The 27,267-nt window shown below is 41.3% G+C and overlaps 2 protein-coding genes and 1 long non-coding RNA gene across 3 annotated transcripts in view; 2 read left to right on the top strand and 1 right to left on the bottom strand.

Moving 5' to 3' along the window:
- Positions 1 to 2,099, top strand: part of tmem167b (transmembrane protein 167B) — a 3,697-nt gene extending 1,598 nt beyond the window's left edge. The window contains exon 3 of the mRNA XM_034585249.1: positions 533 to 2,099. Within this exon, the coding sequence (XP_034441140.1) occupies positions 533 to 615 (83 nt within the window). The 3' untranslated portion in view covers positions 616 to 2,099. The remainder of the gene's footprint in view (positions 1 to 532) is intronic.
- LOC117761404 lies at positions 1,954 to 27,267 on the bottom strand. The gene is made up of 3 exons (XR_004613828.1): positions 26,504 to 27,267; positions 18,534 to 18,547; positions 1,954 to 1,964 (listed from the first exon to the last, which is right to left on the bottom strand). It is a non-coding gene; the product is annotated as an uncharacterized LOC117761404 (long non-coding RNA).
- Positions 4,095 to 26,365, top strand: mapk14b (mitogen-activated protein kinase 14b). The gene is made up of 12 exons (XM_034585248.1): positions 4,095 to 4,578; positions 12,294 to 12,423; positions 17,677 to 17,735; positions 18,639 to 18,750; positions 20,011 to 20,040; positions 20,141 to 20,188; positions 20,344 to 20,458; positions 21,151 to 21,222; positions 23,223 to 23,302; positions 23,772 to 23,850; positions 24,639 to 24,812; positions 24,959 to 26,365. Exons 1-12 carry the CDS (start codon positions 4,460 to 4,462, stop codon positions 25,024 to 25,026), a joined length of 1,086 nt encoding a protein of 361 aa, XP_034441139.1. The 5' UTR covers positions 4,095 to 4,459; the 3' UTR covers positions 25,027 to 26,365.

Below are 27,267 nucleotides of genomic sequence, written 5' to 3'. Positions count from 1 at the left end.
GAAGTCATAAATCAACAATATGTCAATTCAGCACCCTCCTACCACACAAAATATCAACACCAAGGTCAACACCACAAACCCCAGATTTTGGTGTTATTAGAATGTGATGTTATATTATTGATATATATTTGTGTGGGTGTGTGTTATATAATTACATTAAAAGTAATTGTAGCACCTACTAGCACCAACACTTTGATAGAATATTTGATGTCTTTTGCCCACTTACATTCAATTGAGTGTAGACCTCATAGCCAACCAAAAATTATTATATGTAAACCTAATTAAAGGTATGTGAGTCTATATATGATTGGTAGTCCTTTACATCCAGTCGCAAGTGTTCTTGTATAAAACAGTAATATCCTATGCACTCTTGAACCATTTAATCTTGAACCACTGTCATTTTATTTCTACTTGAGTGTTGGACCAAAAGAAATGAAAATGTGTCACTAAGTGAGAGACACTTGCTGTATCTCAATGATCACTCTCCGTTTATCCTGAATCATCCTCCTGATCCCCCCATCTCTTTCCTCAGCTGCTGTGATCGGGACGCGGCTCCACATTGCTGTGGCGGCTTCCTGTCTGGCCATGGCTTTCTATCTTGTCTTTTTGAAATGATAGAGGCCGACTGGAGTGGAAAAGACTAGACGGTTGCAGGATGGGGACAGCTCATCTCAGTGGTCACGTGCTGATCCTCGATGCAGGACACTTTCAGGATTAAGTGACCGATGAAACCCCATTGCCCTGTGGACCCATGTAAAAAGATAGCCAGTGGCGCCCCCTTCTGGTGACTGGGTACATAACTCCTCCCTTAATAATGTATGTGCACTACAGACATGAAGGGCATCTGGAATCTACTCCACAGTTATTATAAAGAAGAGAGCCTGTTTGGTCACATGGTGTCATTCTGTTGTTGGGTAAAACTGTTTCTTGTCTTCATACACACCCTGTAATTATTTATAATGAAGGATGCAGTGTATGCATTGTGCCGTATACCTGTGCATACCCTACAATAAGCTTGGCCTGTATATATTTGAATGAAACCTGACCAATGACCAGAGGTTTGCCATACACAGTATCTGATCAAACTGAAAGTGAGCGTTTCTGCTCCGAGCTGTGTTTTAGTCTGTATCACTTCCACTGTCGAGGGTGGAGGGGAAGATAAACAATGCTAATATATAAAGATGTTCTTGTATACACTATATTTCACTGTTATCAGATCTCTTTACCTTTCTCAACAGTGCTTTTTGGCGTCTCTAAACTTTTTTAGGTTTGATATACACAGTACGTTGCATTTACTTTGACAACTAATACTAGATATGTCTTGAATGTCATAAATAAAGTCACATAGGAGTCAAAGTTCTGTCACAGAGAGAAGAGTAGTGACTGTAAAAGAGGCATACCTCAACATTTTTAAAAATTGGTTAGCTGCATCAGACTCGCCTGAAGATTGAAATGCAATGCCAAACAGGGATGGTGCTTCTCATTCCATCTATTACTGTTACTCTGAGTTTAATTCTGCTACATTATTTTTATTACTAATGATTTTTTTGATTTGGAGAGGGGGGGGGGGTGCAATGCAATTTTGAGTAAAACCTTGATCAGACAAGTTCTGTGTTTGTTTTCTTTATAAAACAAATAGGTTTAGGTTTTAAGTGACACTGTGCCTGAACTATGTATTCACCCAAATGTCCATTTGAAGTTGTTCAAATTTTATTGATTTACAACCTTGAATCACATTGGGTGGGATTTTTCTGATTTTGGTATCAATCAACAAAACATACACAAACAGAAAAATATCCTTTCAATCAAATGAAGTTCAAATCTGAAGTAATTGCCTCAAGTCTATTGTATATGTGAGTTGATCTTTATCATCTTTGAACATTGAATTATGCAATTTTACCCCCATTCTTTGCAAACCTCCTCAGGCTGAGGGAGCAGCAGTTTTCCGGTTTGCCATAAACCAACTGAATCAAGGACTTGACTCTGATTTATGTTCTCTCCTGGAGTTTTTCTTAAATCCAAGTCTGTGCAGCTTTGACTTTTTGTTTGGCATTTTTTGTCTTGCAGCAAAATAAACCATCTTTCATCGTGTCATCATAGCTTTTCCTCCAAGATGTCTCTGTCTTCTGCTGCATTCATTCTGTCCTCATAAGGCCTGTTTTTTTAGAATTGTGCTTAGAGCATGACTCTGCCCCACACCTTGCATCATGGTTATATGTATTTCTGTTGATGTGCAGCATAAAGGTCATTGATATTATTTTAGTCCTATCTCATTCAGTGAACCCTGTACCTCCTTCACACGTGTCATAAGCCCTTGGGTGCCCTCTTGTCACCAGTGACCTTATAGATTGTCATTGATCATACCGTACTCAGAGGAATAGTCTGTGCTTTGAAAGAATTATACTGGAGGATGTGTACTTCCCCTGACTGGCTCTTTTCAAAGTCATTGTTTAGGATGGACCTTATCACAGCAGATGCTTTGACATGTCAGAAAAGCCCAGGTGTAACCACCTCCACGTCTGTTTGTAAGGTGGTTGTTCGACAGCAGGATTACACACAAAAAACAAATCGTATTTCTATGACACTTGTAAGGACGGGACATGGGCCAAAAAATAACCCATTCAATTCTGGCATGGATCCAGTTTAGGGGGTGGATTCAGGAATGTTTATCACTTTCTGTAACATTGTGAATGTTTTGACATTTTCACAGATTTCCCAGGGAATGATTCATGGATCTTGCTTAAAAGAAATCAGGCCCATTTTGGGAACTGATATTTATGATTTGGAGCTGTGTCATTGACTGTTGGGACTTGGCGGAGTTATACACTCTGCTATGCTAGTTAACAATGGCTTGGTTATTCTTCCAATCCACCACTAGCCGACCTGAAAGTGAAGCAGCTAAATTGAACTCAGCCATCAATCGTTTTATTATTACCTCCACCAAGGAGGTGATGTTTTCATCTGCTGTTGTTTTGTTTGTTAGCAAGATTACGCAAAAACTACTGGAAGGATTACCACCAAACCTTGTGGCAATATGTGGTATTGGTCAGGCTAGAACCCATTCAATTTTGGTGTGGGTCCAGAGCAGAAAGTGGATCCAGGTTTTTTTCCCCCACTTCCTTTAACATTGCGAGATAGGTCTTTTTTTTTACATTCCTGTTTATTTCTCAGAGAATAGTTCATGGATCTTGATGGGAAAAAAAAATCTTAGTGGACTAATATTTCTGAATGTGTGCCATTTGGTGCTGATCCAAATAAAAATGTGGATCTAGTCACTTTAAATGTTGGTTTCATAAGGACTGCTCAGTGTATTCAACTTATAGTAACGTGTCAAACCTCGATTACACACAAGGGATTTCCATTCAACTGAACAATATATGACATTGGCCACACGTAGGGAAGATAAGATCCTTTACTGATCCCCATGGGGGGAATTCTAGGATTACAGCAGGCCCAGTCCAGCCCGGTACAGAATAAAGAGGGTAGAATAAAAATAGAATAAATAGAAAATTACAGCAGTGCACAAAAATGCAGGGAGTCACCACATCCCCTCATGATGGGCTTAAGCAAGTGTGATGATGATGATGATGATGATGATGATGATGATGATGATAGTATCCCTGAATAAGGTATGGTAGTATAGATAGATACTTTATACTTGACTTTATAAGGTAGTGTGAAATGTTGTGATTTGATATCATACAGCAGGTGAGTGCCGTGTTAAATGTGATATTGTTAGACTTTGACATGGAAAAAGTATTTCATGTTTATCAGTGTGAACCGTTATGTGTAGTTTAGTAGTTTAGTCCAAGGTATTATTGTGTGTGTTTATTATTGTGTAGTAATAGTGGATTCGCTGGTGTGTGTGTGTGTGTGTGTGTGTGTGTGTGTGTGTGTGTGTGTGTGTGCGCGCGTGCGCGCGTGCGTGCGTGCTGATGTCAAGGGAAAACATACCCAGTCATTGACTAAGGGTGATTCCCACTCACATCCACTTTAGGGAAGGGGTGGGACCGGGTGGGACATCCCCTGGTTTCCCAAAAGCGACTCAACTCTCGCGAGATAACAACCATTACCCCCCCACCAGGAGCGCGCATTGGCGTGCACGCTTACGTTTACGCACGCCCAGAGCAGCAGAAAGAGAACAGAACAGAGAAGAGAGAAAAATCCAGCGAGTGCTCGTCTCCCACGGACTCTCTGAGCTTCCTGGACCCAGAGCAGAGGAAGTTGTCCCCCGGAGAGACGTGCACCGAGAGCGGCGGAACGGTGTCTCTTGCACCCGGACTTTGCACGACTGCAGGCGGGGGAAGTTTTTCGGGGGGGGGGTGCACCGTGTTTTTGAGTTGCGGAGGAACAGAGGAGCACAACAGCACGAGAGGAGGACGGGGAAGAGAGGAGGAGAGAGGGCAGAAGTTTCCGCTGGTGTGTGTCGTGAGCTGCGGGGCTCCGTCTATCCACAGGAATGTCGCAGAAAGACCGACCCGCCTTCTACCTCCAGGAGCTCAACAAAACCGTGTGGGACGTCCCGGTGCAGTACCAGAACCTGTCCCCGGTGGGCTCCGGCGCCTACGGATCCGTGTGGTGAGCAGTTGTTTTTGCACACACACACACACACACACACACACACACACACACACACACACACACACACACACACACACACACAAGAGGAGTGGAGCGGGTTCCCACCACCCACAGAGGCCCGTCACAGCTGCCTCCTGCCCGGGCTGCTGGTCGCCCGGTGCCGGACGCAGAAGGGAGACCGGGAGGGGGGGGGGGGATAACACCATTACTTTTATTGTGTACATCCTCACACTGTTCAGGAATCGCGGCCACTTCGCAGCACGCTTCGGGGCATTGCTCGTGTAGCTTACACTCGTGTTCCTTCCGATTGTTTTTGTGCACAATACACACCTGCACGCGCCTCTATGGTGTGCAGCTCCAGAAGTTGAACCAAACACCCACATGTGTTGCAGCCTCTGCTTTAAATCAGAGCTTTATGAGAGCATCGAGCTGCTGGGTGGCATGTCCGCGTCATGGTGCCTCCCCGTCCTGAGATACGATCTGTGCTCCCGACACAGAAAACAACACCGAAGCCCAGCAGCATTGTGGGCCCTGCCCGCTGCACGCACACAACCCTGGCACTTCTGTTTTACGCACACCCCGCACACATCGCATGCATTATGCATTTTTTTTCTAGTTGGGTGCAGCCTGCAGAGTACCAGAAGGTCACGTGGTTTGTCAGAAAGCAACCCCCCCCCCTCCTCTCTCTCCCTCTCTCGTGCACACTAAGAGCTTTTTTTCTATTCAGGAGACCCAGTCCTGCCACGGTGGGTGACGATGACTCTAGAATGATGTCACCCTCTCTCTCTGTCTCCGGTTGCGGTGCGCCCATGACTCACGGTCCCGAGGTTAGGTAGTGGCCTCAGCTGTGACGCTCTTTTAGTCATTACACAGTCATGGATGACATGGTGCCACAGTTATAACTCCACTCTTCTTATGGGCCCCACTTCCAACCCTCCAGCTGCTGTGTGTGCAAGTGTTTGTGTGTCTGTGTGTGTGTGTTTTCTTCTACTTCTTCCTCTGTAGTTGTGTGAATTATTATTATGTTGGGCACATAATATGCATCACACATTGATAAAAACCAATCAATCAATCAATCAAGGCAGTTTTGCATATAAAGCATTTTTTATATGCAGAGACTAAATTAAATGAAAACAATTAAAAATTAGAAATCACAGTTTAAAACAGAATAAAAGTGGTAAAAGATGAACAGGTACAAGAATTAAAAAGGATAAATCTGTATGAACATTGAAAAGTAAATTGAAAGAGTCATATTTTTTAGGTGGACACAAAATCTTTTATTTAATGTGTTTTCTTTAAATCTTCATTTAGTCAGACCCAGTAGCATCTATACCGATTCTTACACCTCTGCAGAAATCTCACAAGTTTTACATACCAAGATTATTCATATACATCCTGTAGTTGCAGAAATAAAGTCTATGCATGTCATTCTCAAGCCGCATGCAAAAAGAGCAGCTATTAAGAAGTTCAATAATTTGTCTGGCTTTATGAACGTTATATCTGACAAGCACTGGGCAATAAAACAATATAAATAACTGTTGCAATAAAAATGTTATGAATAGTAATATAGCAAAAATCCAATATACATCAATATAATACTTTTGCATTGTGTAAGCACAGTCAGGAAGTATAAGACCGAATTGATCTACCTCAGTTTAAACCACAGCCTTCACTTAGGAGCCAAAATCAGTCTTTTGAACTTATCAGAAATAATAATGTGACGTTTATCCTGATAATTATCAAACATCTTTATGTGACTGAGGAGTACCCATAGGGTCGATGGTTTGCTCCCAGTTGCCCCCATTCCGCTTGTTGAAGTGCCCTTTGGCAAGATACAGTGACACAGTGTGTGAGTGGTGTGTGATAGAGCGCTGCACATAGATGCGCTGTGTGAATGGGTGAATGGCAAAACTGTGCTGTTAAGGCACTATGAGTGGTCATCAAGGCTAGAAAAGTGCTATATATATACAGACCATTTATCTCTGTATAATCTCTGGCTGTATCAGGACTATATCTGGTCTTGATACACAGAGTTTGCACAGAAAAGCTCCGTTACATCATTCTAAGCTTCTCTGTTCTCAGGTTTCCTGTGAGGAAATCCTTCAGTGTGTCCCTCTGTATTCGATGATATCCTCCACGCAGGAGCTGTCCACTTATCTCTTTGGAGATGTGATCAAAAGCCTTTTTGAATTTAACAGTGACAATAAATTCTAAAAAAATCTAAGTGGTTCAAACAGCATGAAGCCATTAAATACCCTTCAGGGGGTGCAGAATCTGTATGGTATAAATAGCCGCGTGTGCAGCACCTTCTCCAGTGTGTTACAGATGTCGGTCTGCAGGGCACCTGCTCGCAGTCGCTCAGCCCGCCCAGTCTTTGTTGTTGCTGCCACGATGCTCTTTAGCTTCTCAGCTTGAAGTCATGCTAGTGTTTAAGAATGGTGAGCATGTTGTCTGTAGGGTTTTGTGTATATGTCACGTTTAGATGCAAGACCTCTTAGAATAAATACACAACAGCTTCCTCCTTATTTCGGAGATTAGCTCTGCTTAATGCCAGATGCCAGATCCTGGGTTAGTGTGTGGAAAGAAGGCATTTTGAAGGAATGCTGCTGGTGGGGATTACTGTATGGACTGTGTGCTGCTGAGTGCCTCGTGTTTTATGTTTAGGTGATTTAACTAAGCAAACACAAGCATGGAACACGTGCAGGCCCACAGGACATATACGTATTTTAAATTAATAGTTAATATAGGAACATTTTAGAGCCAACCAATATGGCTAGAAACGTTATCTAGATATTTAAGGCTTTGCTGAAATCATGACACGCAGACCAGTAAAAAGAGTTGTTAATTTACATTATTATCACTAAGCTTTTCAAAAACCTTCTTATTTGAGATGAGATAGGATGACAAAGTCAATTTACTGTGAAAACAATCCCTGCGTGACTCTACAACAACAACATTTTATTTATTGGCAACACAGAAACCATCAAAAGCATTTCTAGACAATCAGAGCTCTGAACTCATAATGATTCCCTGCTTTCTCTCTCTGAGACATTCATATAATTACTATCTGGGTGTTCCCTCATGCTCAAAACACAATAGCATACGAAACTGTTATTGATTTGTTGGAGCAATAGTTTTCTGCAGATGTGGAACACAAACAGCTCTTTGTGCACGGCTGCAGCTGAAGGCACCGTGTTGACAACATGTGCCGTGCTCCACTGCCCCCAATGCTTAAATTTCTCATTTAAGCATGTCTCATTTCTCAATTCTTTTGTAGCACGTCCTGCACATGTTTATTTTGCAGCTTTCACGGGTGTGTTTAGTTGTCAAGCAGCACAAGCATTTCCTCACCAGTTGTTCTCAGCTCGGAAGCTTTTTTTTTTTGGACTCGTGCCTGCATGTCCTGTTGCCTTCTTAATGCGATGTATTCATTTAAAGAGCATATGTAGCTTTGCATATTTTGCTGATTAGGAATGGATTGTGTAACGAGGCTAATCTGGTGTGAAGGTGCAATATTGGCTCTGCCTGGCTCTGCCTGACGCGCCCGGTATTAACCTCGGAGAAATGAGCACTGACTTGTCAGCTCTCCAAACAAACCAGAGGCTTAAGTTTGAAACCAGCAATTTTACGTGACTTTAGCTGCAGCGTTCAGTCATGTGAGATACACGACTGACTGTAGAGTAAAACCATTCATTTTGGTCTAAAGTGATGGATCAGGCCCGTGAGCCTCAGAATGTCCTGGCACGCAGTCATCATGGTACTGGGTGACCTTTTCAGCTGCTTTTATAGGCCCCAGCTGGTGGTGACTCTTCCCATGGAATCCTGTTTTTTGACAGAAAGGTCTGAGAGATGAAGGAGGGACGAGCAGTTTATTTTAATCAGAGTCTCTGTGAACACAGCACATCGGAACATTTCTGTGTTTATATGACCCTGTAATAAGTTAATTACGGCTGAAGAATGGAACTACTGAGATTATTGCTTCTGCCATGTAAACATGTTAACCAGGTTATCTTACTGAGGTTATAATCATGATAAGCAGAACAGTGTTATGAAATCACTATGGCAGCCATATGCACATTGAAACATTATTGTGTGAGTGGCACAGATTATCCTATCAGAGGTATTACTGTGCCTGAGGTCACTGTGTGCATAACAGAACATTTACTGTTGATGATTTAATGATGATGTGTCCTCAGCTGCAGGAAAGTGAGATGACAACAAGGAACATCACTGACTATATTTGCATGGACACCAATATTCTAATAGTGACCCGATGAATACAATAGTCTGAATAAGACACTGCCACATAAACAGCATTTTCTGATTAACTTGAATAATATCAATAATCGCATTTCGTTACATGTAGATAATTCCGATTTTAGTGTCATTATGAAGACATGTTTACGTCACACTATAATCTCCTGTTGGAGTTTTCACAACATTTTGCGATATTCGTCAGTTCCTAACTGCTTGACGACTCGTGCTCTGTGCACAGAATGACCTGTCACCATGGAGAAGTCACATTTCTGGGGTGAGGGATAAATCATAGTAATGCTACAATATGGGAAATGGATATTATTAAGTGTTTGGATTGGCAGAAACATGGCTAAAAGGAGGTATGTGGACATAATGATGTCATGACTCCTAACCGGACGATGCTCTGTAACATGTAAACATGAATAAAATGGAACATTCTATTTGCAACTCTTGTAAACACCATAACTGAAATAATGTCATATTTAAACAGTCAGATTATCGCTGTCCATGTAAACATGTAGTCAGTGTTTATCTCACTATCAATCATTTTAAGCATTTTAGTTTGCACGCAGATGTTTTGGTTATATTTTCTGTCGAGTATATGCTCGTGATGCGGCACTTACTTTTGACAACACATTTTATAGCAACTAGAATAATGGTAATTATACATTTTATGAAAGTAGCTTATCAGTTTACAGATGAAATGAGTAGGGCTCAAGGTAACATTTTAGTAAATTCCATTTACTCATAATGAAGCCCCAGGAGCTTCAGTGTGTGTGTGTGTGTGTGCCAAGATGAGTTAGTGCCAGTCATGAGAATAACACCTCATGCATTATTTCTTTTGAACTAAAAGCTGCACGAGAGAGTTCAAGAAGTGAATCACAGCTTTTGTGACTCTGCTGTATTTTCTCAATTGTTGGGAGCCGATGAAAATGAAATGCAAAACTCTTTGTGTTGTCTCTCTTGAATCTTTTGTGAACCTCTTTTCTAAAACATGTGAGAAGGAGAACCCTAACTCCACACATCTCAATCAGTCATCTACAGTCCACATTTACCTGCAAGCACACTCCTCATGATCACGACTTCCCCATCGCCCGGGCGTCAGAACGTCGCTCCTCTTTACAGCCCATGTTTTTTATGGCCATTTGTTATTGCACTTCCATTTATTACACACTTATTGGCTGGTGTATGCTCAGAGCCGCCTTGTTTGTCCTGCAGACTAGCAGCAGTTTTAAGAGACGTTTGTCTTTGTTTTGTCATTTAGCTCTGGTTTCCTCTGTGTTAACTGAGTCCGGGTTTTCCCTCTCGGTGTCACATACAGAAGTTGTTCTGCAAGTCAGAGACATGAGAGTACACTGGGTGTGGGAGATAATCTTTGACTTACTGGAAGAAAAACACACACTGCTTATCGTGATGTTCTTATTGTGGATCCATGGAGCTCACCACCACGACTTTGTCACAGACACCGTATCATTGTTAAAGCTACCATCAGAGGAATTATGTGTTAGACCTTAAGAGCTCACCCAGTCGTCCACTTTGAAAAGGTCAGCAGTTTGTGGAAAGTGTTCAGAGGAAATGATTCTCTTCTCCTCTAACAAGCAGAGTTGACTTGGACTCGAACTAAACCGACTGGGTAAGGAGTTTAGGTCAATTTCTTCTTAGTATGAAGAAGTTTTGACTGCTGCCTGCGACTCGTTGTCTGGACTTGATTTGCGTATGAGTTGGTCTGCAAAAGCAGTTTGATGAAGAAAAAAAATCCCTTATTTTAACACCCTGCACAGAGTTAGACCACAGTGGGGGGAAACAACGAGCGTCTGCACAAAACTGAGCACAGATCTTTTTTTCCTTTTTTTCGACTGATTTTGCAATCGTCCGTTTGTGATGCAGCTTAAGTGATTGACCTGGAAGGAATGTGGTTTATTGTAAGTGGGTTGTGTTCCCTCACAGTACCGGAAATGCAGTAATGTCACACATGTTGGGGAGGCAAGGCCCACTAGCCTCTGCCTCTCTCCTCCTCATGGCCTCTTTTAGTCTCTGTCCCTGTTTACATATTTGCCTCTGCCAATGAGGTTTATGTTTTCATATGTGTTTGGTAGTTACTTGGTGGAAGGATGTGGTTTTGGTTATGGAAGATTAGCTTTTGTTATCACTTTCTGTAACATTGCAATCTTATTTCTTAGGGAATAATTAATGGATCTTGATGACATGTTTAGGGACTGATATTTATGAATGTGTGCAATCTGGTGCAAATCCAAAATAAAAATCCAGATCTAGTAAATATAGTGCCAGTCCAGTTTTTTTTTATGTCCTGCCAAATGTTACTTTCTGTGGTCTGCAGTATTTTATTGCCAGTGATTATTTCAGGTTTATTTTTACCGGAATACAACATGAGCGCATTTCACTCTCAGCTTTTATGTTGCACTTTCTTTTGCCTCGTGCTTTTTTTTGTGAGGTATTCTCTTACACCATTATAATGAAATGAGTCCAATCATGAATGAAGGGATGAATGAGGAGCAAAATAAACACAGTGTGCACTCACTTGGACAGCTTCAGCAGGATCCCAGGGTTGACTTAGATACGATGCACCTTAAACCAGTATGTTCAAATCAACTATTTACAACATTTACAAGATGCTAACAATTATACAGTCTCAGAGCCCACCAGCCACAGTCTATTGAGGAATTGGTCTCCAGGGGCCAATATTTTGGGGCTTCAGGTTGAGACAGCAGATAGCCGGGCCAAGACGTCTTCCATTCCACTGTGCACTGTTTACACTTTTTGTGGTTGTTTTCAGTTCAGACGACGTTTTGTCTTCTCTCAATTAACAGCTATGTTGCTTGTTTTCCAGCACCAATTGTCATGTTATGCTGGAACTCCTCTACAGACACGTGTGTCACAGTCAGCAGGGCATCTCTCGACTGAATTGAGAATAAGAGATTCTTGGAGCTGTAATGACAGGTTTTTCAGTCGCTGCAGTGTCAAGTGGACTCGGGCATTGTGTGCTAAACTGTTGAGGTTTTGTTATAATTATAGTTGAAAGAGCCAGGAACATGCAAACAACATCAGTAAAAAAGATTGTCTAGCTCTGTGTGAACACTGCTTTATGCAAGTTAATGTTCACTGATGTCCTGGTAATTCTTGTACCAGTAAAACAAAAAAACATTTTTACAAGTGAGTTGTACACAATGCAGTTACACATTCAGTCCTGTTCCCCACACAGCCTTACACTGCAGAGTGGCTTTATAATGAAAAGTGAGACCAAGCTCTCAGTGTTGTGTATTTCTGTGTTTTGTTTACTGGCTTCTGGCCTCCTACGCAGTCAAATGAAGTACCTCATTATCTGTTAAATAAAGGGAAACCTTTTTTAGGTTTTGACATGACAGTCGTCATTAGCCCGATTGAATGAGTTTACTTCTTACAATTAACCACCTTCAAATGCTGTGTTTGTTTTTCAGTTCAGCGTATGATGGGAAGACAGGCCTGAAGATAGCAGTGAAGAAGTTGTCGAGACCCTTCCAGTCCATCATCCACGCGAAGAGAACCTACAGAGAGCTGCGGCTGCTCAAACACATGAAGCACGAGAATGTAAGTCACATGCACCTCTGTGTGACTCCTCTATGTACAGAACAGGACATGCACATGAACTTGTGCAGAGCGAGAACCTTTGCACTCCCGACTTCTCTTCTACGGATTGTTGCAGCTTTCACAGCTCTGCCCTCAGGAATGTGCCTTTGTGTATAAATGTTCATGCGACATAACAGTTGACAGGGAAGTGCTATTAGAAACTGAAACCGGTACAGATGCAAATGTAGACTTTGGTTTGTAAAAAAGAGTGTAAAATTGAAAATCTAAACCTTTCCAACAATTGTTTCTATTTTACTTAGAGAAATACAAAAAATGCAAACAAATACACATATAAATACAAGTGTTTGAGTCCACAAAACACTTTTGGACATTCAGGGGTGAACAGCGTTGCAGACAAATCCAATACAGTGGAAGTAACTATTGACCACTTCTTCAAACGTTAAAAACAAAGCTGCTCCTGTGGTGTCTTCCAAGTGTCTGTAAGCCCCGACATTCAAATTCGACTGGAAGCGGCATCATTTACACCATGTTTTTAGCCTAAATGTCCTCTGATATCCTGGAGCCGCCTTCACGTTCACAGAAACCCGTCTACTGGCGATGGGAAAGGAGTCAATCACCTTTTATACCTATGTTAAAAAAAAAAACATATATTTGCTAATGTTTGTGTAAAAGCTGTATGAGTGACAACCCCGTGCACCATACAGAATATAATAGGTGAAACAAGATATATCATGAGTGAATATGACATTTTCTCACATAATCATCTGACAATGGAACAGTTTGGCTACGTTCCAAAATCTCTGTTCAGCTGGAGGTCCGTCGACGGCTCGCTGCGACCGCTGCTCAGCTGACTGAGTCACTGCAGTGAATCGTTTCCTCTCGTAAAATCATTTTCTCCAAAAGTCACAACATATTTTTGTATTTTTCAGCTCATCATCTGTGACGCATGTAATTCTTTGCTGTTGACTGATTGAGTAATTTCTGGGAAGTCATCATCAATTTGTTTCCTCTGAAGCAGCACAACATGTTTCACAAGCACTCAGAGTCCTGCAGGTTAAACTTGGACGAACAAACACTGAGGCTGCTTGAACTGAAAGACTCGATACAGACATACTCGCTATATTATGCATTACTCTGTAAAAGACTGTAATGACACTGGTACTGCTCCATTCAAAACTAATTTCTGTTGTACTAACAGGGTTTTTGCAGGGTCTTAAAAAGTCTGAAATTCAATAATCTGAATTTTGGGCCATACAAGGTTTAAATATGTTAAAATATTATGTGCTGGGCCTTAAATACTTTTGGGTAGGTCTTAATTCACAGCACACCCTACTTGGATACCGAAAAGTTTCTGCTTGTTGTTTTCAAAATAACGTGGCATTTTGAGGGTTATTCTCGACTACTTGACCTTAAATAGAAAATAAAAAATATAAATTAAAAAGTCTTTATTAAAGTCTTATATTAGAGCAAATATGGTTTCCTTTTTCTTCAAAGTGGAGAACTGTCAGCAGAGTTTTTTACATTCATTGTTTTGGGTGCTGCACCCAAGTCGTCTAATTATACAAAAATTCCTGCGTATATGTGGGTTTATGAAATATGAACAACCTGTTTGGAAGCCTGACATTGTGTCTTCTGTTAGTTTCAAGTGCGACCAGATAAACACACACATGATCAACGGCCTGGAGCTAAAAGAGGTGCTGTGGTTGGTGTGATGTCCTGTTGGAAGAGGTTAACGTGCCAGTTATTCAAGCACGCTGCACGACACCACTCGGTGAGCAGCGATTCACCAAACAACCGCAGTCCCTTCAACTTCTGTGGTTTCAAAACACGCAACGATAAGAAAAAGGAGTATGAAATAAATATAGGTAAACACAAGTCGAGGTACTGAGGGGGCTGACTCTTGAATCTCATGTTGCTGCTGCAGCGATTTAGATTAATGGCGTTTTACTTCAATGATTTTGGACAGTTGCATTAGTTACCTTACAGATAGGGCTGTGCAGTGTGACCAGAATATGACTCCTCGTTTTGTCTTTGCAGGTCAGAGTCGGTCTTCTCTTTGTAATTTCCCTGTTTGTTTGTGTTGCCTTCATGCAAATTTCCCTCCTGCGCCCGTGTTGTGTGGAAGAACACAAATGCATTGTCGAAATGACAGACACGTTGCTGTTATGTGATTTATGATGCAACAAATCGAAAGTTCAGAGAGTAATATGACACAATAGATACTTTCCTATCGTCCCCTAATGAATGTCGTCATTATGCACAGCCCTGGCTCCAACATCACTGCTCGGGGTTTGTTTTTCAGTTTCCATGTGTGCATGTACATACAGATACTTGCCCACCTACTGAACTCAAACACAGTTTCTATTTCCTGTGTTTTATTGTTGCATCCTGCTCACATACTGCCCAGATGAAGAGCATCCTTGTGTGTTATGTAATGACACAAGCTGAAGTGCAGGTGATGGGTTTTCTGTTGCTGTGTGGGAACAGGACAGCTGGTGAATGGTGTGTATCAGTGAGTAAGACTAGATGGTGCACAGGGAAAAGGGTGGAGATTTGTTTTGTATGGTGCGCTCAGGAGTTTGCTGTAAGCTATTGTAATACTATAGGTTTAAATGGCTTATTGTGAGAGCTTAGTGATAAGTGACAGGGTGGACTGCTGTTTTCTCTGAGCAGTTTTAGATGACGCAGTCAGAGGGAAAAAGAAAATGCAGCTCCAAGAATCATGGAACGTCTCAAAGGGGAAAACCCATCAGCAGCAGCTGAGGAGCAACAGTACATCAGATTCCACAGTGAAACGAGGGCTGTCTAGAGAGTTCATTTAATTTCATGTGAACATTATTTTCATACCGCCTAATTGCCTTGAAGCACTCATTACACACCCTCTGGAATTCATGCATCGGCTAATCAGTGATTCTAGATGCCATCACAACACATGCTGGTGTCACGTCAGCTTTAAACAGTGCATTCTGAAAGTATTCTGACATCTTCACTATCTAAGGATAGGCAACACCCGTGGCCAGAGGCCATTGTGTTTTTTGGTTGTCCCCTTATCTGTTTGTCCCAGGAACGCCTCAAGGTAATTTCTTCCAAATTTGTAACAAACCTTCATTTGCACTTGAGGAACAACAGATTCAATTTTGGTGGTCAAGAGTCAAAGTCACTGTGACCAAACGTTCCTGTGAACATGAGGTTTTTGGAGCACCAGGACCAAACAACTCTAGGATGAACTATAGATTGTCTGTAAAGATGGACAGCGCATCTCCACTTTCTCTCACTATCCAATAAATGAAGCTAAAATATCACTGAATATGAACGCGGGCATCTTGCGCAGTTGGGGCCAGAGTCTGCACATCAGCGATCAGGGGATGGAGCCGCGGTAGAGAGGTCCCACCGATACACAGTCTCAGCTGTCAATCATGAGGTTTCATCCCAATTTTACAGCATCAAATAACTAATTTTAAAAAAACTTACCGGAAAAATGGGCACTTGAACAAACATCAGTTTGATAAGAACTAACTAAAATGACACAAACTATTTTTGTAGTCTGATATCTAAATTGTACTTAGTTAATTTGGTCCATGTCCCATCCACTAACAGGGAGGAGTTTATCTTTATGACGTATATTGTAGCTAGCCACCAGACTTTATTTTATTTTATTGATATCCAAAAAGTAAACTTTGCTGTGACATTATAATATCCCGCAAAAAATATTTTCTGGCTACATGCGACACCATAACTCAGCAGCACAAGGGGAGGTTTTGATCATATTTATTGTGTTAAAATCATAAAAAATTCAAAATCCTCATCAATCTACGCTCAGTGCCCCATAATGACTGAACAGAAACAGCTTTTATATGGGACAAGGTTTATACAGAATTAGTGCCTGTATCATTGTGATCAATACAAGCTCATGAGGGGAACTGTCTTCAGTTACAAAATCAATACGTACTTGTTGTGTTGTCGTGTACCAGACAGTTTTTTTTACAAAGGTTGTTTTTCCATCTGTGGTCACGAACGTCAGTGTCTGTTTCATCTTAACGAGAAAAATTGCATCAACCTTCATTTTCTGTTTTGAAATCATCAAAGTGTTTAAATCTCTACCTCTGCTTTACATGGAGAGAGACTGTGTTTTGCTCACACTGTTGCCATGAGACTCCCCGGGTTTGGGTTTTTGGAAAGCCTGAGTGGACCAATCGGCTCTTTGTTGTTGCAGCAGTCCACCAATCAGCTGTGGGCCTGTGCCTTGTGTGGGCGGGCTGCTCCTGTGTTTTTTTCTGTTTTTTTTTTTTTTACAATACGTATCCACCTCAGCCTCTCACTGCAGGGGGTGGGGGCAGGGACGGCACTCAGGGCTGCTCAGTTGCCGGTGTGCATACGTATATGCAGGAATGTGTGCATGTGCGATCACTGCAGACGAACACACACACACACACGCACACACACACACACACACACACACACACACACACACACACGACAATCCTCCGTTTTCCCTTTGTACTTTCTTTTCCTTTATTCAAACTGGGTCATTGCGTATAACAAGCCTTTTATGTATATATATATATATAATCATCAAAGTGTTACTGATAAGCAGCCTGTCATATTCTATTTTCCACACATCATATTCGGATTTCCGATCGTGCAGCCGCAAATCTTACAAATGGCTTCTACAGCAGTAAAGGAGTATATTCTCAGCCTCTGCAGGTACTTTCACAATTTGTTGTAAACCCGTAAACCTGTGAAACCAGTGAGATCTAACACAACATGTTTTTCTGCAGTTCCTCTCAATGTTATGTGTTCCTTCATTCACACTTGCTGGTGCCCGTCCTGTCAGCGGGATGCACAGACTTTTATCTGCTGCTTCCTCTGAAATCATATCTGCTGTGGTTGTCATTGACCCCATTTATGTGATTCAGCCGCTTGGTAACCAAAACAGGGGGGCAAGGATAACCAAGTGTACGTCACTAGATATTAAGGTCCTTGAACTTGAGCAGTGTAACGAGGCAGGAATGGCGTGCAAGCTCCATGGAATCAATCTAAACTTGAGATAGTGTGGAAGAGGATGACATCAAGTCCTATCACACACTTGTTGACTTTCAATTTGACGTCTTTCTCGTCATTTGACTTTGTTATTGTGACACTGATTGTGAAGTTATTAAACACTAAATGAAAACTGTATTATTGTTCATTTGGAGTCTGTCACATAAAATAATGAATACTTCCTGACCTCTCTGCCTCTCTTTCTGCCTCCAGGTGATCGGCCTATTAGACGTTTTCACGCCAGCGACGAGCTTAGAGGAGTTCAGTGATGTGTAAGTCACCTTCTCTCTCCTGTTCACCCTCGTCTTTTAGTTTTTCTTTCTCGAATGTCATTCCTCGCATCTGTTTCTCTGCCTCTCTTCTGTCTCAGCCTCTACTGCTTCAGTTTCCCTCTTTCTAACACAATGAAAGCGTTCACATCAGATTAACACGGGACTGAATCTAGAGGGACAAACACATTATAATCCATAGCATCATGTGAGTCCAGAATGTGGCGGGTTGTACCAAGGTGAATGTAGGGTGAACATGTGCGCTGTGCACATCACAGTCTCCATGGTAACAGCCATCTGGCAGTGTCTGGGGCTGTGTGTGTGTGTGTGTGTGTGCATACGATACTCAATCAGCGTCCTTGAATCCTCTGGATGGAGTCATCAGCTTGTTGCACATTTGTGGTAATGCGAGATGACCCCCCCCCCCCCCCCCCCCCCCCCCCCACACACACACACACACACACACACACACACACACACACACACACAAACACACAACTGAAGTTAAACAATAAAGATTGTCATTTGTCTTTTTTGTGGAATGAGGTCAGATGGAGCAGATACACTTCACGTTTACAAGGCGACCACAAGTGGCCTTAAGCTGATCTGTTGTCTGTATAAAGATGTTACTGTCACGGAACAATAAGTAAACAATTCTGAATTCCAACCTTCTTTTACGCATCTCTTACTTTCTAACAGTGCAACTGAGTTTTCTTCTAGTATAGATATAATTTAACTGAATAGTAATGCAGACAAATTTAAATGAATTGGTGTTTAATTTGATTATTATATATTATTAACAAAATTACAAATTACTACAAAAAACTTAAATAATGACACCACACTAGTCGCTAGTCGGTGAGAGGGACATTTGGAGACCACATCTGACTGCTGTGTGATTTGCAGGTATTTGGTGACCCACCTAATGGGGGCGGACCTCAACAACATCGTCAAGTGTCAGAAGCTGACTGACGACCACGTCCAGTTCCTCATCTATCAGATCCTCCGAGGCTTGAAGGTCAGTGAAGTTACCAGCGCCACACAATTGTCCAGGTCGATCCTGGACCCTCAGATGGCTCCCTCACTCTCTTAATATACGCATTTTGAGAGACACCAACTTTTCTTTGGTCTATATATTGAAAATGTAAAATATAAATTTTCTTTCATATTTAGTAGAGTATATGTGGAAACATAATATAATCGCTTAGACTACATCCACACTACTAGGTTTTTGTTTTAAAACGCATTAACACTGCTACAGATGCGTCTGGCGTTTTAGAGTATCTGAAACAGAGAAGCTTGAAAGTGCTGCTGGCCCTGTTTTAGTTTAAAAACTCCAGGGCGGCGTTTTAGTCTGGACGGAAACGGAGAAATGGAGAAATTTGGAAACGATGATGTAGACACCAGATTGGGTCTGTCCATTACCCTCGGCTACCAGTGTAGAACGCTGCATGAATAATCAATTGCAAGGGTTGCTGACCCAGTTCTCTAACAGCTGTTGTGCAGTTAAATTTAGCATTTTGCAGTGATACAACTACTACATATCCAGTGGGACGTGCATGCCCATTGTACGTGTGTGGCCAAAATGCTGTTTTCAAACAAATACGTAGTAATATGGACGTAGCCATCATCTAACTGATGGTCCTTTGAATGATAATTGACCTATTTAAAGTTTTTCTGTTTCCTGAACTTTGAAATTTGACCCCAAAGTAAACAGACCAATTTCTAAGTATCTGAGACTCAAGTTACTGTCATTCATTTCTGAGAGGACACAAAACTTTGAAATGTATTTTTTTTACATCTTATGTTTGGTCACCTGTAAAGCACTTTGAATTGCATTTGGTTTGTTTGAAAGGTGCTATATAAATGATTAATTGATGGATTTATGGATTTATGAATATATTATGATGATCATTGTAACTGTGTTTGACTCAGTTTCTGTTTCTGATATTTATCATTCATATTTATACTGTGTCTGCAGCCCTTAAGAATTGTATATATATGTGATATATGAGCATATATGTGGTGGAATAACATATACAGCTAAGAGCTTATCTTTCAGAGAAATTTTCACAGCCCATTATTTTTTAGAGTGCAGTGAGTTTTAACAGTGTAGATTTTCAAAGTCCTGTATCTGCGTCACATGTTTGAACACACACAAACACAGTCAGCTAATATTGTGATTAAAAGAAATAACAAACAGCATACACTTTGAGTTGTGTTGTTTTTAAAATGTAGGGCATATTAAAGTAATACATGTTCCTCTTTCCTCCCACAGTACATCCATTCTGCAGATATCATCCACAGAGTAAGTGATGAGGACCCTGTTGCATCATTTGAATAAATTACATTTCCTTTTACCTCAAGGATTTCATCCTGAAGGTGACGTCTGTGTTTCTTCCCCTCAGGACCTGAAGCCCAGTAATCTGGCTGTGAATGAGGACTGTGAGCTCAAGGTGTGAAACAGTCGACTTCCAACAATCTTCACTGTGTATGATTAAGCTCATTGTGGAGTGGAAGGTCTTCATTTAAGTGTGCTGTCTCCGTGACGTGTTTTCCCCTCTGTTTCTTCCCTGCTGCTCTTACTCACAAACATAACTTCACCCGTCAGATCCTGGACTTCGGTTTGGCACGGCACACAGACGATGAGATGACGGGCTACGTAGCCACGCGATGGTACCGGGCCCCGGAGATCATGCTCAACTGGATGCACTACAACATGACAGGTACAGACGTTCAGCCATTATTCATCTGGGCTCCTGCTAAATGCATCATTACATAAACTGTGTGTGATTTCAGATAACTGGAATTGTGTAGAAATAACTCGCTGACGTTGGTGTGTTCAGGGTGGGGCTGGAGCAGTAATGAAAAATATATATAGATAATAATATATATATTTAACTATTTTCCTCTCTGACGTCACTTGTTAATTATTTATTACACAAGAAATGATGAGGGTGATTATAGAGGAACTAGGGCAGCTTTTCAATTTTCTGGTCGAGTCGACATGTTACGGTGCAGCACGAACCAAAGACAGACAGTTACTTTGCTGGATAGCATTTTATTCTGAAATGCACTTCCCTTATATGCTGTTTAGGTGTGCAGAGATGCTCAAATACAGTTAGTTGAGTAACTTTGTTTACAGAGTACCTGTTTTTATAATATTTTATAATTGTTAAAGTTTTGGTTTCCTTTATCTTGGACACTAAAGACCTTTAAACATCAAAGGTTCAATGTGTCCATGTCGGAGGTGAGACCTCTGAAGTCAATACTTTCTGAATGTACTGTATGTGTCCAATGTGCAACCTTATCTTGGTATAAAGACACTTTTGATAAATATAACTGATACTGAATATGAAGAATAGGTGAATTTGATCTTCGTCACCATGCCGCATGTTTTTTCTTTGTAATTTAACAGTGGATATCTGGTCAGTTGGCTGCATCATGGCTGAACTACTCACTGGACGGACGCTCTTCCCTGGTACAGACCGTATCCTTCCATCGCTGTCATTGTCTTGCAATACTTAAATGGCTTAAATGTGTGTGTGTGTGTGTGTGTCTGTGTGTGCGGGTGATAAAAGTTGGAGTACCCTGTGGACAATGACTCAGTGCTGCCCACAGTTTCTCCACTATACAACACACCTTCCTGTTTCCCTCCCACAGAGCTTCACATATGCACTAGCAGAGTATTCATGTGTTTTAATACAAAAATATACAGGAAGACATACTGATATTAAGATATACACACACACACACACACACACACACACACACACACACACACACACACACACACACACACACACACACACACACACACACACACACACACACACACACATCCTTGCAAACTACAGAGGTTGTTACACACTGTCGTGGTCACGGTCCTGTTAAAGGTGAAAAGCAGGAGTCGGCTGCTGCATAATGTGTTTGATTCCTGTTCTCAATGATCAGTTCACACAAATTGGTCAAACACATTGTTTACTTTGATTAACAAATGTGAATGACGTTTTGTGCGTAATTTCATGTATTCACACTGATCACTTTTGAAAAGTGGGAAAAGTATGTCAGAACAGCTTGTGATGTTTCAGTGGAACTTCCATTGGACGCTCCTCTGTCAGATTCAAACTCGCCCCAGTTAAGATAAATGGTTGTGATTGGCCCAACTAGTGTCAGGACGGATGGAAATTGGTCAGAATGGGAGGCGGGCAGACCCCAGAGAGTGAATAAACATGAGCGTGCTGATTGCTCTGTTTTTCAGGATAAAATAATTGGGGACAGCTTGTCCAATTGGAGCTGTGGTTAAAGACGGGATCAAGTGAGGTCAGAACCATTATGACCAGATCACCTTAGACTGTCAGTGAGCAGTTCACTGACTCTATAAAAAGCAGTTTATTATGCTGTTTTCTTAAACTCCTGGTTTGTCTTACTTGTTGACTGCAAATATAAGGGGACCGTTTGATTTGTCAGTGGGCAGAAAATTAAAAAAAACGATTATTTTGATAATCTATTCATAGTGTCCGATGTTTTAAAGCAAAATATGTAAACAATTCTCTGGTTTGAGCTTCTCTAATCTTCTCTAAACATTTTTGTCAATGTTTTTGACATTTAAATTTTAATGGCAGAATAATCAGAAATGAAAATAATCATTAGTTGCATCTTTTCCCTCTTAAAACGACCTAATCAAAACTACTAACCTAACACTGGATGCCGTACTGCTTATGTTTACCTAATAAAACAGCACAATCTAACTCTAAGTAAAAAAAATAATGCACCAATTTCTTGTCAATTTCCTGGCTCACATTTCTGTTTTTAAATTTTTTTTTAATGAATGATTGAAAACGTCTCATCCGACACAGATGGCAGCTTCGGCTGGTCGTACCTCTCACTCCTCTCTCTTTACCCGACACCCTCCATCCATCCATCCCTCCTGTTTTCCTTCATGTGTGTGTGTGGTAGACATTGGTCAGTTGAAGCTTATAATGATGCACGTCGGAACCCCAGGGCCCTAACTCTTGACGAAAGTCTCTTCGGAGTCAGTGAGTGTCAAAGTACCATCCCACCCACTCCTGCCTTTGTGTGTGTGTTGCCTCTGCGTTGCCCTTGCAAGAGAGAGAGTCTCCGTCCTGATGGTCCTGATGCTAGCACCACGACGCTGCATTCTGACAATGTGTGTTTTCTAAATGGCTTCATTTGCTCTTGAACACAAGGCTTTGATTCCCACTTGTCTCTAGCACGTTCCATGACTTCTTACAGTCTTCTAATCTCTTTGTTTGACCTCTAGTGCAGCATTGGGTAACCAAATTCATAAAGTGTTGCTGTATATCAAAGCTTCGAAACTGACTTCCTCCCTCTTCCATCCTTGTTATCCTCACCCTTTGTATGACTCCCCCCCCCCCCCCCCCCACTGAATATCAACTGCCCTAACCGCCCCTGCTCTGTGACATGCTGATCTTCATGTTATGATGCCCCTTGACTCAGAAGCTGTAGATATAAACCAGCTGCAGCAGATAATGCGCCTGACGGGGACACCCCCAGCCTCCCTCATAAGCAGGATGCCCAGCCATGAGGTGAGCCAAGCGCCCGCCCACCTTCCCACGTGCCCCGGCACCTAAACCCATATTCCTGTTTACAGGCAGATACCGTTAGAGTCGATGTGTTGAAATATTTCCCACCAGTCCTTTTTCTGCATATTAGCCTCTGCTCTGACACCACTTATTCCCTGTTTCCTCTCTGACTCACCGTGCTCGTCACAGCAGAGCTTCCCGGAGTGCTTTGCCAGTGCAGCTATAGTGCATGTTGATAAGCTGAGGCTGTTTGCACTGGTATCACATATTGATTCTTGAAAATTAAGGCACAGTGTTTGTTAATGTGTGTGAATTGGGTGTTAGTTAAAGTGCAGGAAGCATGAAAAGATGTGCAGTTTGGGAAAACTTAACAAATAATTAAGTATGATAATGCCTTTATTTTAGCTGTAGCTGTTCAAAATATCCGATTCTTTTAAGATCTTTCACGGTTGTTGTTTTTCATCTCCCACAGGCCAGGAACTACATTAATTCACTCCCACACATGCCTAAGAGGATCTTTGCTGATGTGTTTATTGGTGCCAACCCTCTTGGTGAGTTCCCTTTTCACCATCAGGCCCTGACTTACATTCCACTGGCTCACTCACTCCCTCTAGTGGTGGCATGAAGACAGTATTTTCTAAGGGCGATCCTCAGTTCCATGTTAAAACAGTATGAAACATTATGTGTGTTGTTATGAAATTATACAGTTTAAACACTTATCTGGTTGAGTTACGGCGCTTTCACACCTACAGCTTGGTTCATTTAATCTGAATCAAGGGTGAAAAATTATTCTTTGTTAGTTTAAAGATCAGGTCGAGTTCCTGTTCACGCTGACTTTATATAAGAGGAGTAAACATGACATCATATGAACTGTTTGCAAGTCATTGATTGGACGGATTTGGTACATGTCTTCCTGTATCACCCAAATTCAGATGACTGACAGACCCGACTTTTACTGCTTCTAGTCTTTATTTTCTCTGGAGTTGCAAAGATATCACAGAGAAATACTAATTAGATGTCATTTGTATAAACAGGCTGTAAATTACATTGTGCAGAGACCGGATGAAATTATGGAGAATAAAATTTGAATGGACTACGTGAACTGCTAAAATACAATAAATGCGAGCGAGGGGGCGTGTTGATGACGATTCTAACATGCTGCCAACGCAAAAATAATAATAAAAATAAAAATAAAACTAAAAAAGAACAAATATCTCGACGCCAGTGTCAATGTGCTGTAAACAAAAACACATGGCCTCCGCAGCAGATTAAATACATTATGTCCTGCCTCTACTTGCTCATTCTGACTATTGTTCTTCTCTTTGCTGTGGTGGTGTAGCGGTGGACTTGCTGGAGAAGATGCTGGTTCTGGACACAGACAAGAGGATCACAGCGTCCGAGGCTCTCGCTCACCCGTACTTTGCTCAGTACCACGATCCAGAAGACGAGCCTGAGGCGGAGCCTTACGACCAGAGCTTTGAAAGCCGCGAGCTGGAGATCGAGGAATGGAAGAGTAAGTTGGCACGTTGTGGATATATTGTGGATTCCTAGTCTATGATTTGCAAGCTTTACCTTTGAGGTGGAAAATATGTAGATTTAGGTTACGTGTTAAGTACGTATGCTCAGTAGTTTGGATAAATCTCACTTTATATTTTTCAGAATTAACCTACGAGGAGGTGGTCAGCTTCTCACCGCCATCGTTCGACGGAGACGAGATGGAATCCTGAGGAGGAATCGCCTTTTTTTTTAATTCCATCTTTTGTTTTCCAATGGACACTCTTTATGGACTATCAGTCTCATGTGACTATCCACCACTACCCTCACACGCACCTCGCACAAACATGACATTCAAGTGCCTGCCGTCATTCATCTCTGGGGGACATTGCGATATCAGGGATACAACTCTACATCCTGGTCATCCAGCCCCCCACTTTGTCATTTTTGTTACCTTGCATCCCTTTTGCCTCTGACATTTGTTGTTTATATTGTGCCCTTAATTGATTCAAAGAGCTAGAAATTACATGTCAGTATCTTAAAGTAAATGGTAGAAATTGAACTGCTGATATGTTTTTTCTACAGTTGGACGACCAAGCAGTAATCTAGGAATAGTTTCAAACCACAAAACGTCTAGAATTAATATTTTCTCCACATACTAAATTAAATGTTATTCCTATCTGTGCATAGAACTGTGTAAATATGACAGCAAACAGTATTTGTACATGAGTACTTCAGGTAAAACAGTAACTATATGTGTGTAATAGTTATTACTGGCCCCTTTTGACAGTATGAATTTTTTAACTAGAGATTAGCCGTAAAAAGGCATATAAACAGATACAGTAGGTAATTTATTACATGTGTGTACAGAATAGTCTAGAAAATTCAACCCTTCATTTTTCGTATTGTTGGATTTGAAGACTTTCAGAGTCCAGAACTGAGTTTGGAGAGTATTGCTCATTTAATATTTTTATTATTTCCCACTCCTTCTCTTCCATATCAATTATTTTAGCTCCTCTGTTCTGTCGTGCCAGAGGACGGTTCCAGCAAATAGTCACGTACAGGACCACTTGAGCATGATATAGCCACTTGAGGCTCACTAGTTTATTGCAATTTTGATGTTTTCTATCACAACATCAACTGACAATGTAATTTAATCATATTGCATTTATTAAAACACAGTAATATTGATGTATATTGAATGTCGGGGGCACCAGTTTGCCTGTATTTATGATCTTTTCTTATGCTGTTTGTATATCGATGTAAAAGAGAATATTATTTGTCAGAATCTTAAGGTTCTTTTTATTATTTATGAAGAGCTTACTGTCTCAGAAACTAAAGGTATCGTCAGTAATCTCACACGTAAATCAGGCCGTGCTGACTGCACTTACAGTTTGTGCAGCAGCGCCCACAACGACCACGTCAGTTTAAATTCAAAGACGACCTTTGCTCATCTTGCAGTTGTTTCTAGTTCTGCTTTTTTAAAGAGTTGCTACATAAAATGTATTTATCTGATATATTCCCTGAGGTACTGCCTTCCAGAATGATCCTATTATCAAACAAAATGGCGACGGAAAGTGAGTCAACATTAGCATTTACCAGCCACTAAACTGTGGACTCCTGTTCTGAGGTGTAAAGACATTGAACGTGTTTTTTTTTCTGTGTGGACCATTTTATACACCAGACAACACCTACATGTGACATAAAAACTGTATCCACAGATGTTCTGGCTAATTTCAACTGAACGATATCAGTGTCTTTACTATTTCATTTGCAACTGCTTTCATGTAACTGTTTCCATGTAGTCTTCTTTTTCCTAATGTATTATTTTATTTCTTGTGTGTTAAATCAAGAGTTGATGTTATTCTGTGATTCTGTATAATTGGTTGTTTTTCATTAGCAGTGCTAGAAGCATATTTGTAATTCATTTGAATGATTTATTAGGGCACATGTTTATGGAAAAGAGTGTACGTTTACTCACTGGATGCTGAAGGGCAATGCTGAAGCCTCATACTCTATCGTCGATTAGACACAGTATTTATCTCGTCCATATCCCAGTTCATTTGGTTATTATTGGTTATAGTTGCTTTGCCTGAAGATGTGTTCATATCTTTTTACAATGTACTTTATCACATGTACCAAGACAGCAGGCCATGCCACATGTAAATACCACCATTAGAAAATAAAGACTACTATTTTTCAAACCTGGAACAGTGTACAGTGAGTTTTGACTGTCAGGATCAACGCCTGCCCCGAATCCACAGACCACATCACTGCCTTCAGCTTCACTGGCTTCTGGGCCAACAAAGAATACTTCAGTTCTTCTGCTCACATTAAAGCCCTCCACACCCTGGCTCCCCCATTCCTGCTGGAACCTTCTCCATCCACACACCCCGTCCCGAGTCCTGCACTGCTCCTCGGCTGCTCTTCCCTCTTCTCTCTCCCAGGAGCCTCACATCCGCCAGCTGGACTCG

Source organism: Hippoglossus hippoglossus, chromosome 5, assembly GCF_009819705.1.
Source record: "Hippoglossus hippoglossus isolate fHipHip1 chromosome 5, fHipHip1.pri, whole genome shotgun sequence".
Taxonomy (NCBI): domain Eukaryota; kingdom Metazoa; phylum Chordata; class Actinopteri; order Pleuronectiformes; family Pleuronectidae; genus Hippoglossus; species Hippoglossus hippoglossus.
The sequence above is the reverse complement of the archived record's forward strand: the minus strand, read 5'-3'. Positions and strand labels throughout refer to the sequence as shown.